General features: G+C 40.1%; 1 protein-coding gene across 1 annotated transcript; it reads right to left on the bottom strand.

Annotated features, from left to right (window-relative positions):
• Window positions 1-5,454: 5,454 nt before the first annotated feature.
• Window positions 5,455-9,287, bottom strand: si:dkey-175m17.7 (dual specificity protein phosphatase 10). Its single transcript, XM_062433132.1, has 3 exons — window positions 7,193-9,287; window positions 6,380-6,682; window positions 5,455-5,720 (listed from the first exon to the last, which is right to left on the bottom strand). The coding sequence occupies exons 1-3, from the start codon at window positions 9,285-9,287 to the stop codon at window positions 5,455-5,457; spliced, it is 2,664 nt and encodes an 887-aa protein (XP_062289116.1).
• Window positions 9,288-13,711: the final 4,424 nt, after the last annotated feature.

The raw sequence follows: 13,711 nt of genomic DNA, 5'->3' as shown, positions 1-13,711 counted from the left end.
TTCAGCCTATCACGGTGCGTGGTTTTATTGGATGTTTGACGTTCGCCAAAGCTTTCGATGCACTCGAATCTCAGCAAATTCTGTTCACTGGCGTCTTTCATCATCGATCAAAGGAAGGGTAACAAAAAAAATCACTACAAATGATCATTTCTCAGTTTTTTTTTATTAAAAGAGCCAGTTCAAGTGTCTTTACTAGAAATTAACATGGAGAACAACTTCACAATCCAGCCATCAGGTTTTGTACTGCACTTTAGGATGCTATTATGGTAACATTATCATATTCAGTTATAACCAACAAAAGAGAGGACAAGACCGCAATTAAATCACTTGATGGGAAATCTTTAGTCATGTCACCAACACAGGTACCAGATTAATCAGGTCTGCTGCTAATCAAACATTTAAGAAACGGAAGAGAAAGTACATGTGTTGTCACTCACGTAGAGCAGCCACTGTCCAGAAAGCACTCCTACAAAATGTGATTCATCTTTCCGCACAGCAAAGCCTTGTTTCCCAAACCTCTCAATGCATCCGGTGTGCCTACAGTATGTATTGCACAACTGTTCTGCCTGGACGGGAGTTTGACGTCATGCCAACAAAGTATAGTCACATCCAAACCGATGATCAATGTCCACTCACAACACTTTTCCCGTTATCTGCATCATTGTAACTCCACAGTGTAGAAACAAACAAATCACAGCAGCTGCCAATAGCAGAGTAATGCTTAAACGCAGCTCGACCAAACCACCAATCAACAAGCCTTTGTTCCTCTTTAGGAAAGGCCTGCGTATATTTGAGATAATAATCTTGACACTGGCTGATTTGCAAGCTACAGATGCTCTGCAGGGTATTTCAGTATAACTCCACTGTATTTTTTTGCATATTATTTTGTGCTACAGGATGATTTATAGATGCTTTTTTTATTTTTTATTTTACATCTGAAATCTACTCAAGTATATATTTTGTTGTATAAGAAGGCAAATTAAACATATTGTAAATGCTGTTTTTCACAAAGTTTAACTTCAGGCAGTTTATCTCATAAGCAAACATGAAATGCAAAGAGCCCCTAATGAATGATCTAACTTATGAATGTGAAGGTATAACTGTGCCTGTATTCTTGACACTGTTAGGTATTATTGTCATTCTGTGTTCATTTTATCAGCCAATTCAATTTTAAATGTATTTGACATCACATCATGACATGAAATCAATTACATATAAATAGATATAATTAAATTTAACTAAATTTGATTCTAATTACCAATTAAAACTTCTGCATTTGCAGATTTTAATATAATTGTCATGACAACACTTTGTTACATGTTGCAAAATGTGATACAAAAATGCATCTTGTCAATATTTCAGCTCCAGGATTTAGATATTTTGGCTTTTTAAAATCACCTGTTTCTTATATTTTCAGGAGTGTCAAATATCCCTATTTGGATATTTTTTATTATATAACTAAATGACTAAACAACAAAATTTCTGCTGAAATCAACACTGCTGCAGAAAAAGCATCATCACAGTTTTATATAACCACAGTGAGTAATGAAATGGGCTTTTTAAAAAACACTTTACCCACTTTACCGCTACGTTTTACTCTTTCTTTTTCTCTCTATCATGCTCGTAAAGGAAGACCAGCAGGAACAGCTACACATCCTACAGTTGTGCACACAGTCGCTCTGAGGTTAATACACTGCACCAAGGCAGCACAATGAAGCTCGGATTAAATTGGAACAATGTAAGCAGGGGGGCTTCCAGTTTCAAGCCCACTTTGTATCCGTCACCTTTAGCGATAAATGTGACGTACATATAAAAGTCTTTGTGATATAGCAGCATTGTATTAGTCACAGTGCACCTCAAAGAATTATGAAGAGTATAGTCGGTACATGAAGGTAAAAACATCGTCTAAATACAAGGACCAGTTATTACAATATGAAAATATTACATTTGTTTAAGAGAAACAATCCATTATGAAAAGGAAGAGGGCGTCAGAAGAGCATCACAGGTGAGATAACGTGGGTAGGGGTGAAACAGCACAGCATTACTATGATCATCATACCTGAAGAGTTCTTACCACCATTAGGAAGGAAGGAGGTGATCTGCTTTTTTTTTTTTCTTAAATCATCTCATCATCATTCCTATGAAGTAGTACCATTAATTCAGTATTTGGTAGAGGAAATAACACACTGTTTAAAAATGAGCAATAAAATACAAACAGGAATAGTTCAGTTCCCACAAATAAGCAATGCACGGATATACAATGTTGTCAAAAAGTTATCATACATACAGTAACAACTTTCAAAGGTTTCCTCTTTTCAAGTGCAAAACACAAACAGAAGTTTTTTTTTTTTTTTTACACACACTGACACTTACAGAGACACTGGCCCTTCAGTTCATATGAATTAAGAGAAAATGTTCAGTTTTCTTTCGATGTGTCTCTCAAGTACAAATGTCTGAGGTCAGCATTGACGCAACCGCACAGTAAGTCCATACAGCATGGAGTTAACGAATCTGCTTCAACAGCCATTTTGCATATAAAGTCAGTATAAAAAAAAAAATCAAGGAGTGATAACATCAGGCCCTCTTCAAAGGTTAACACGACACCTACTGTGAGCTGAGCCGGAGAGCCCGGAGGTGTGAACAGCATGTTTGGTTGAAGTCTCTCCGGTCGAAATAAAGGCGAGAGGTAAAAACAGGAGTACGGTATGCTGACCCACGTTTACTGAGGTCTGATAACAGTGAGAGTGTACTACTGCAACGCGAAGCATGGCTGGAGGTCCATATTGTCACTGCAGAGTTGGAAGATGTCATTCTGTTCAAACAGCCTTTCATACAAAACAAAGATTCATGTAAAAAACTGTAAATACACAGATTCATGTGTATACCCAACGTGATGAAGAAATCTGACTGTAGAAAAATATATAGCCTATATCAAAGTCACTTAGCCAGAAAATAAATCCAACAAGCAAAATTCAGAAACTATCATTTTACAAAGTCATATTTATAATGACACTGGAGGACCAAATTACATAAGCTGAAGGCATTTTGGTTTTAGGAACATGATGCAGGGCATTTTTAATCAAACGTTAAAATCTGGAAAAGGGGCAACTGGAATTTGGATAATTTTTATTTAAAAAACAATTTCCAATAGGGCTTTGTTGCGCTTGGATCATGTGAACTCTGAATTCACTTATAAAAGTTTAGAATCATACACACTAGCTTGTACCTTCCCTCCCTGTCTCAACCTGATCAGTTGCCAAATGATCTATAATCAATAAGAGATGTGTGTCAAATCGTTGGACTTTCAGAGTGTCTGCCAGACTGCACAAACATTTTATTTCCTCTGCTTTCAAAGGACTAAGAGAAGGGGGCACGTTTAAAATAATAATAGGAGCAAAAATGACCCCTCTGCCATCAGCCTCGCATTAAGAAACTGAATCTTTCTTTACAGATTTGTCATACCTGACACCATTTTACAATTGATGCTAGCAAAAAATACTATTTTCTCAAATGTTTCAATCTTAAAGTACTGAATACATTAACAGCGTTTTATCAAAAACAGTGTATGGCATCAGTTTAGAAAATGTGCAAAATAATTCTCAATCTTAGTGAACAGATTAGAAAACATCAGTTCTCCACTAATCACTAATTCTTCCCATAAAACCAATGAACTGATATTATATGGAGTGTTAACAGGAAGCTTTCAGAATTTTGCCAATCAAAACTGAATGAACTGCTATTTGTATAACACTTTTACAGTTTTTGTAGCCCCAATTTTAAGAGATTGTGAAAGTACTGCACAACACAGAAGGCCATCTGCACTGATTTATGAGCCACAGCTGCAGTGTTTTGTAACATGAAGATACTTTTCCAATTGTTTCATATCTTCCTTCATATCTATGTGTCCAGTGTGTGCAGATTGGCTGTAAAGGGGCTCTAACTGTAATTCAGGAAGAGTTCACAGTGAGTCACGTAACCACCTCTAATTAAACCAAAGCTTTCTTAATAAAATAATGCATAGTCATGAGGGGCACAGTCAAGAAGTTCAGTAAGGACAGTAAGGCAAAAGAACATAGTAAGGGAGTAACAAAGGGCATCAGCTCAGACGTTACCATCTCTGGCAAAACATTTTTTGACTCCATCACAAAAGTAGTAAGATAACAAAATATAAAGTAGATTTGGCTTAAATAGAATTCAAGATGGTGTAATGTGAGAAACACCACATTTTCCCTTTCAATCAAGATCATAAATCAAAAGCATTTCCAGTTTCTCACAGTGTCTTCACCGTAACACATAACCATGACACACAATGAATATTTTTACTCTACTGTCTGACAAATGATCTCAACCAGAGAGGTTAAGCAGGATGTTAAATGTTGCCTTGTTACTGTTACTGTGTCGTCTCCAATAAATCTTCCATGTGCTCTTTGAATTTTAAGAAATATCAGTCCGTTCATCATAAAAGGACTGTTTCATGCTTAACACCAAACAAGATTTTCTTTACATCATAAAAAATAAATTAAAAAAAATGTATTTCCGTTATGAACTAACCAGAAAATAAATGGTGCACAGTTGGAGAAGGTCTGTTGTTTAAAGCACATTATAACAGCAGCGCAATACCTGCCAAATCACACATCCGCTTAAATTTACTGTAAATCATGCTGTGCATAAAAAATATATCAGAAAGTTCTGTTGTTGTTTCAGCTTGAAAATAAAGCCATCCTAAATCACTTTTATGAGCTGTTTGAGTTAACTTTCCCGGGTTTATGCTACTCGCTTCTGTACTAGGTCTGTGCCGCTCTGTTGCACAGATCCCAAATACGAAGTAACCCACAGACATGATAATAGAAACCAAAAACATGGATTGTGTGACAAATTCTTAACCTTGTGACAGATCAGTGGGTGATAATAGAATACATTTTAGAAATGCATGGCAAGTAAAGTGCATTGCGATAACCTGTGTGTTGCTACATGTGGTGAAAACAGAGTGGTTGTTGTGGATGAAGTACGACATGAACGGTGAATCCTTTCCATGTTCGTGTTGACGTTCCGCATGCGTGTATGATTAATGGCATTAATGACAAAGTCACTGTATTTCTGTGTCTGAGGTTATGAATGTAAACGTTGGGAACAGAAAGGAAGAGGCATCAGAAAAGGAAGAAGTTAGATATCTGAGAGTGATGTTAAATCTATACAAAATATTGGCACATTATCTTATAAACACTTTACTGAATGATGGTCAACTGTTAAAGAGTTACTACTTAAACAAATGAGCCATCCAGTCATTTGTCTCATATTTCACAGTATTAAAAGTGCACTAATTGCCAAACACATCACCGTTTTCCAATTGTAACATTTCTTTTTAAATGTGCTGCTCTCTTTCTTTCACGCTCAATAAAGCCACTTTAATCTCATGTTTTTTAACTTTACACACTCCTGACCACCAGACCTTTCTCACACCTGCGTTTCCACACCGTTTAGTTTAGGCATCAGAATACGAGGAGTCACCCCAGAGTTGAGGTCCCTCTCAAACTCCAAAAGCTGGCCCATGAAGTTTAGATTCGGGGACACCACGGGACGGCGGCTTCGCACATATTTGTAGGCATCTGTCATTGTCATGAGGGTGTGCTTCATAAGATAGGCGATGACAATGGTTGCGGAACGGGACACGCCCGCCTGGCAGTGCACCAACACTCCCTGTCCACTCTGATATGCCTCCTCTGTGGATAAGAACAACAAAACAGATGATGAAGTAAAAACTGGCTTGATGCTGCTTGCTGGCCAGCTGTTAGACTATTATGCTCATCATAGTTGTCATGGTTACTACTATTGTAATTAACAAGTGCCTAGCTCGGCCTGTGAAAGATACACAGAATTATGCTCTTTTACAATGTTCTTAATATTATTCAACATTCCACGAAACTTCAGGGGGTTTCTTTTAAAGTATAAATATACATTAACCAATAATCCTTTTCAACATTTCATTCTACTTACTAACTTTTCGATAAACACAAAACACTAAAAAACTTAAATCTCATCTACCACAGTTTGGGTGGCATTAAGCAGGGACGGGAACTCACTTCATGATGACAGTCACAATAGTCAATGCTGCAGCTTTGAAAGGAAATAAACTAGCTAATGATCACATTGCAAGTCAATGCATTCATTCTCTTTTTTGAGTAAGAATAATCACTAAGAAAAAAATCTAGTTATCAGATACAGTTCATTGACTTCACCCATTGTTAAAGTCTGTCTATTGACACTAATCATCAGTGTTGGGCAAGTTAGTGTATTAATACAAGTTACTAAATATTAAGTTACTGCATATTCTTTATATACACTCGCAAACACAATATAATGTCAGAGATGGGAGTCTCACCAATGAACTCAAAAACCTCCTCAAAGTATTGTCGAAGGTTTTGCTTGCTGTTATCAGTGGCTGGCAGCCTTTTGTAGCGCAGTCCAGAGTTGACATGGTAGAGGGGCAGGTGTGTGGTCACGTTGACCACGTAACCGATGTTGAGGTGTAGCAGCAGGTCCAGGTCCTCGGCGTCTCTCTCGTTCCCCAGAAAAAGGAAGGGCAGGATGGGACTGACCACAGCGTTCTCTGCATCGGGAGTCATCACAGTCTCATCGGATAGAGAGGCCGGCAATGATGAGGAGAGCGGCAGTGAAAGGTGCACTGGGAGAAGACAAGACAGACAAAAAGTGTTGAGAGATGTTTTGTGTACGATGTGAATACTGTTATGCTTTAAACTGTGTTGACAGAGCAAGAAAAAAACACATACATGGTGAAGAAATAACTAAGTAACTGAATCACCAGTGAAAATACTAATTCACAAGTGGATCACATTGGTCTGAAAGCTAGTTAGCAGTATTTTTCATCTATAAATGAAGTCCAGCAATGGCCACTAATCTAAATGGAACTCCAAAGAAGCTATATGTTCTGAAATGTGGATGCATCTGACAAAATACTGAGTTTAGAATCAACAGTGGTCACAAGTTGAAACTAAAGAGGGATTTGATGAATAACTGCAGAACATACTGCAAAAGGGCATTCAGCCTAATATAACTTAGCTTTATGTGACTGATTGCATTGCATATTGAGATAATGTCCTTGAACGTGCTGTGCTCACTATATTTTACCTATACGGTTTATCATTTGCAAAGGTGAAGTGTCAGAAATTCTTACTTCTGCTATTCTCCTCATCTTGCTCTCTGTTCAGCGAGTTCAGGGCCAGGTGAAGCGACTGAGCCGACGGCAGAGAATGCCCTCCCTCTCTGTCTCTCTGCCAGGGTTTGGGTTTGATGAGTGTGGTAGGGGCGGACGGTGGAGGCGAAAAGGACACAGGTGATGGTGGAGAGATGGAACGGGGAGATGGGGAACGAGGATATGCTGTATCTCTTTCATGCTCAGGAGAGTCCCCCATTCCTGCATCTTCGGCTTTATTCAGAAGCCTTTTCAGGGAGTTTCTGCCATCATCATACCCAGATCCTGACCTGTAGCCCATAAAATCGAGCGCAGCCATTTTACCCTGCTGCAGCCGTCTTCGACCAGCGTGGTCCGTTAGCTGAGATTGTGCATAGTCCTGGAGGTTTTGACAGTCCAGGAGGACAAGGCCTGTTCCGTTGCTGCCATTTTGGACCTGGCTTGCACCAGTCTTCCCGACCCCTATGCCCATCCCGGCACAGTGATTCTTTTGGGCTTTAGAATGGGTCATCTTCTTTGCCAATTCTTCAGGCCAGATAGTACGCACGCTGTAGTCATCATCATCGGGTGGGAACATACCCATTGAATGAGGTGCTCCCATGCCCCTTCCTGGAGGTTTGCCTCGGCGAGGGTTGAATGTCACCACGATGGGGTCGCTGCTGCAGTAGCTGCAGGTGGAACTGCCTGTCTGAGAGGCTTTTGGGTTGCAGCCTGTGACACAGCTTTGTATTGCCCGGAGAGGGGCCGAAGAGCACAGAGGGTTACAGGGCAGGCATCCTCCAACCAGTTTCTTACGAAGGATAGCAGGACTCTCAAAGTTTCCAGCCTCACCAGAGCAGGAGGCACAGCGGAGGGGTTTGAACAGGGTTGCTCGGCAATCAGAAGCAGTGCTGTTGGAGGAGGAGGTGTTGGAGGTGGAGGCGGTGGAGAGACACCCACCCATGTCTCTCATACCCATTTCTTTGCCTCCTGTCTTCATAGCGCCGACATTGTGAACACAGGAAAATGAGGTGGAAGAGCTTCCACCACCTCCTTGGCAGCCAGCTGAGTGCCCCTTATACCCTCTGCATCTTACCAGCCTCCAACAGCCACAACTGAGTGGGTGGGTGCAGTCGATGGTGCAGGTATGGTCAGGGCTGGGGAAACCTCCGGCATGAGAGGAGCAGGGGGAAAGGGGTAGACCATGGAGAATGTGAGGACGGTGATCCCTGCTACGGGACGGGCGGGGCTGGTTGAGTTGCTGAAATGAGATTGGGACATGGGTGGGTTGGGGGGGAGGGGATGAGGGATAGTTGGAGTTTAGGATGGCGGCATGGGGTACAGGGACAGAGTTGTGGTGGTAGGACAGATTGTGACTATTATGGCTTTGATGGACAGTTCCCAGTTTGGAATTCTTCTTGTGACCCAAAGAGGGGAATTCCTGGTCGTGTCTGTTAAGAAAACTAGTGTTTTCCTTCTCCTTTTCTCCCCTGAACTTATGCTGCTGCGCCTGGGCGGGGACAAATTGTAGAATGCCTCCAGGGGAAGTCGACAGCTGACTATGGCGACTTCGCTGTGACTTCTGTTCGGCTCCACCTGGCCTCCCTGCAGTTCCAGTTTTTCTCTCACATTGTCCTTGATCAAGCTGTAACGAAGTGCATTTCCCTCTGCCACCTTTTACACTTCCGTTACGTCCTAATGAGTTGCTGTATGCTCCCCGTCCTCCTTTGTCCACACTCACCCTGATATCAATAGTATGTGTGTGGGACGGTAGCCGTGGGCCGAGAGTTACTGTGCCATTGCTGTGGCAGTGGCTAGGGATGTGTCTGACGCCCGCTGGGATAATAGGCTGGTCACCCTTGAATTTCAGTACGCGGGAGGATCTGCGCTTGCATTCCAGAGTCAGAGGTTTACAGGAGGGTGAATAGAAATGGGACTGAGAATGGTGGATATGAGGAGGGTGGGCGACTTGTCCATTGGAGGAGGTTGATATTTGAGAGGAATGCTGTGGGATGGTTTGTGGGGAAGCCTCACACAGGGATATGTTTTTAGGGCGCTGAATGACCACTATGCGCTCGTCAAGAGGGAGGGGAGGCATCTGGGTTTATGCAAAGCTGTCCAATGAAGAGGGAGAGAAAAACAGGAAGAGAGTAGTTAGCAAATTATCGTAATTTCACAAACTGAAAATGTGGGGCCCACTTTACATTCCATCAGTTCAGACACAAACTATTCATGTTGATGCAAAACTAGTCAAACTAGGAACATTGCCTTGCATCTATAAAATATTTAAATAGTACAATAAATACACATAATTGGGAGCACAAAAGTTTGTTCTTTTGATGTGTCATAAATTAATTCATGAAGGAGTATGGTCAATTGTCTGTGAAATGTAAAGTAAAACCCCAAATCTACCACCACAACAACAATAATAGATTGTTATGTTTTGCATATTTTTGTAAGTCACCTCTACGGTGTCTTTTGCATAACAAAACATAGCGAGAACAAAATACAAAACCAAAAATATTACATCTCAGTTTTGCCCATTAACTTGTCACACATAATTCCTTTCATATTTGCTGCAATTGAAAGGAGAATATAAAGGATAATATACCAACTGAGGTGCATGTTTGATTTGAATGGATAACATCGTAGCCAAGAACCAGTCAGTGATTACCTTTACCGAATCCATTTAAATATGCACGTCACACTCTGCTACCTGCTTATACCAGCGCCACGTGCCAGAAAATTAAATGCTCATTTATATTTAGGAGTTTGACATTCAAATATTTCCCCCGTAATACAAATTACCATCAGGGTATAAAATTCAGTACATAAAGGTGTAAGAGTATGTACCTGTTTGCTGTTAGTAGCATATAATCTCAGTTAATCCTGATGTCAGTGACGCTTCTTAAAAGCTCAGTCACAAATGCTGCATCCAATGAACTGCAACAACCTTCATCCCTCTGAGGACTCATCATTCTTAACAAGACACATTCACTGATGTGAAATAATAAACCAAGTCAAGTCATGACTGATGATAAGAACAACAAAATATATAACATAGCTGGATGTGCTCTTCTCTTTAAGAGGTGCACTATATAATGATGCCAAAGTGTTCATTGCTGTCCTTGCACTGCTTTGTCACAGAAAAACAACCCTCCGACTCTCAAAGTTAGCTAATGGCTCAGTGGAGTCTTGGAGCACAGTCACATTAAACTGTTTAATACTGGGGAGCCATGTGATTATCTGAAATGAAACACTTCTTGCCACAAGCCATTTGGCCTGTTCATCCTACCTCTGGTGAAAACAAAATTAACTGAATCCTTTGGGCCACTTATAAATGAGCATTTGTCTGGGCCATGGTATAAACAAGAGGTCACCACATACACAACAATACAACTCAGCTGGAGAGAAAGCTTTCTCACCGTGACACAGCAAAAAGAGATTAATGGACCGTGCCTTATAAATATGAACTTTGTAATAAAATACACATAGAAGAAAGTTTTTGTATCATTAAATCCCCTTTATGATTAATGCTACTATTAACATATTGGTTCAGTTTCTCGTACAGTAAATTCATTATAAAGCTGTTCTCAAACATTCAGATTACATTTTTTCATTGTTAAGGTGAAAATCCACCATCTAATACACACACTGTTAAGTACGATTAATCTGTGCTGTTAATTGCACCCAGAAGTTGTTTAGTTGATGAAGTGCTTTAATTTAGCTTCTTTTTTTAGCCACACCAGTGGCGCATTTATGCAGTTCAGGTGGGAGCATTTTAATATGCTAATAATAGCACTGAGCTCAAACAACAGCTGAGGTTAACAAAGTGCAGACTTCTGTTTGAGGGAGAGCAAGAAAAGTAAAACTCTTTACTGCAGACTTAACAAGTATGAAGTCTGCTTGGTATTCTGGTTTATTGAAGCTTTTTGTATCTCGGCCTTGTGTATGATGGATTCTCCGCTCATGTTTATAAGTTGGTGTTCTCTAGTGTGTCTAGACAGAAGCCTGTGCTTATTGTTTACAGTGGGCTGAAAATCTTATATTTGAAGGGTCAGTTCACATTTCAAAAAGGCATAATCTTTCATGTGCTCCTACTGACCACGCAGGTATTTTCGGTTTCATTTTGAGTGACGCGTCTCTGAGATTTCTGTCAAAACCCTAGATGGAGATGAATGGAATTTTGATTATGGTGCTCATAAATACAAGCTCAACATCTCTACTCAGAAAAAATGGCCTAGTTACTCTGGATAATATAAAGACCCCAATGTCAACAATTTCTATAGGAATTAATTTCTACTGAAGAAATAGTCCCTGGCCGTGTATTCTCCATTGTCTTTTTTAACCTCTTTTTTATTGAGTTGGAGGCAGAATTCTCAGAGGCAGACATCCCAAAACCTGGACAAGTAAAACCCAAACTATCTGCATGGGCACTAGAGCTAAATGGGGTCATATGTTTTTTTGTAACATAGGCAAAGAAACCCTTTAAACTCCTCAAGATGCACCACCAAAAACACATAATTAAACCGTTTTTTCTATGGTGGATTTTCATCTTAAGCCTTTTGAGCCATATTTATAAAGAATCTCTCAGGGAGCGGAAGAGCAAAAAAGTTGAATGGGGGACCAGGAGGAGTAGATACTGTGGACAACACTGGCTGACAGACACAGAGTGGGTACAGAGAAAATACAGGGAGACAGATTTTAACATGACACTGTAAACCACAGACTACAAGGGAAGGAAGCAACATGTCAAAAATAATCTGGGGATGCCTGGAGTCCCAACACAACACAGATACCGACCCACAGAGAACCACGCTCCAGTGTCCCCATGTTTATATCCAGGCACAGAGTCTGGTGATGGTATCCTCATCTTTTTTTTTTTCCTTTTTCAGCCTTGCCTGTGGTGGAGGGGGTGGGGGTTACATTGACCCAGTTTTATCATGGTGGAAGTCACTATCACTCTGATCACTTTTCTCTCACACACTGTAAACTGCAGCTTGGCTAGTGGCCTTTTCACTCACTCATAGTCATAGCTTCAGCAGACAGTAAGAGCCAGAGAGAGAGACATTGAAAATACTCAGACATAGTAATGCAATGATACCTCTTGAATTGTCACTGGTACACAGTTATATGATTTTTAACAGCACGGATAAAATATAATGCACTATTGACTATGGTGAAGCATTATTCTTGAAGCATTAACTCATCTGACAATAAAAATGTCTGCGTTGGAAATTTCACATCACTACATAGTCAAGTATATAAAAGGAAATAATAAAACAAGCATTGAAGTTGTCTGCTTTGTCATTTTATGTGAGATTATTTGATGAGGTTTCAGTCAAATGTTCCGCCAAATCTCCATAATGAATCTAGTGTGGTGGAAAATTTAGTGTGTCAAGGCAATATACAAGGCTCACAAAGTACATGAATACAACAAATGAATGCAAATAGTACAAAGTGGTTGACTTTCTTCTTCAATATTTTCCCTGTTAAAAGGGTTTTCCTTATTAAAAATGAAGGTATAAGGACAGAGGCTGCTGTATTGCTGCAAAGGCTGTTTCCCCCCCCTGAGGCAATTTTGTGATTTGTGATATCGGGTTATACAAATAAAGGTTGACTTGACTTAAATAGGAAGTAGAGCAGAGGCTGCAAAATAATGTCAGATGTGACAGGTCTGTGGGCGCATGAAAGAGCAGTCAGGTATCTGTCAGTGTAGCTGTTTTTTTTTTTTTTTTACTTTGCATTTTCTCTCATATTCATATTTTTAATCGTTACAGACTGAGCATGTCTAATACGTGTGTTTTCCTGTGCAGAGCCTTCTCATCTGCACAGCAGGTTACTGCAATAAGCTAAACTGTAATATCAAGGCACATTTAGAAGAAAAGGAATAATTACTGTGTGTTTGCATCCTGATTCTTTGTGGTCGTGTCAGTCAGAGTGTTCTGGTTTTGCGGGGGACAATTTGGACACTTTGGGACAATTATCCTCAATATCCTGTTATCTTTTTCTTTGGACCTGAGGCAAGACTGCTGCCAGAGGTGGTTAGTGACAGTATTCACCAACAAGAATGATAATGTGAAAGGGTGTGTACATTGTTGATAAGGAGTTTAATTGAATTGTGTTTAATTAACTGTTATTAATTAACTTTTATGAAATGACTCCGATTGGTTAGTCCTAATTAATCTGCCTTTGTAGCACATTAATGGAATCTGATAAGAGGCTGTAAGCTACCTACTGTGCCACCGTACGCTACATGCTTATGCTGCGGTTGTGTGTCCTTTTCAAAATTGAGCCGCCTCCATCTGCTTCCCTTGGAAGTTCCAACCATACAGTACAAAGCTCCTATTGGCATGTTCGATGCTCATCAAATGAGGAAACTGTTGCTCGCACAATAAAAGAAAACAGACTTGTTCTGTCAGTCTGGGATTTGACAGTTTTTCTTTATTGCTTCCTTGTTAATAGCTTCAATTGCCAGATACCAGACGGCCTCTGAGGTGGCAGCCAATCTGACAGCTTGTA

Source organism: Scomber scombrus, chromosome 14 (genome assembly GCF_963691925.1).
Source record: "Scomber scombrus chromosome 14, fScoSco1.1, whole genome shotgun sequence".
NCBI lineage: Eukaryota > Metazoa > Chordata > Actinopteri > Scombriformes > Scombridae > Scomber > Scomber scombrus.
This window is presented reverse-complemented; position numbering and strand designations above follow the sequence as displayed.

Excerpts from the sequence above, each read along its gene's own strand:
- si:dkey-175m17.7 (XM_062433132.1), bottom strand. The coding sequence starts at position 9,287 with ATGCCTCCCCTCCCTCTTGACGAGCGCATAGTGGTCATTCAGCGCCCT. Across the intron at positions 6,683-7,192 it reads AGATGAGGAGAATAGCAGAA|TGCACCTTTCACTGCCGCTC; the intron begins GTAAGAATTTCT and ends GTCTTCTCCCAG. Across the intron at positions 5,721-6,379 it reads GGAGGTTTTTGAGTTCATTG|AGGAGGCATATCAGAGTGGA; the intron begins GTGAGACTCCCA and ends TCTTATCCACAG.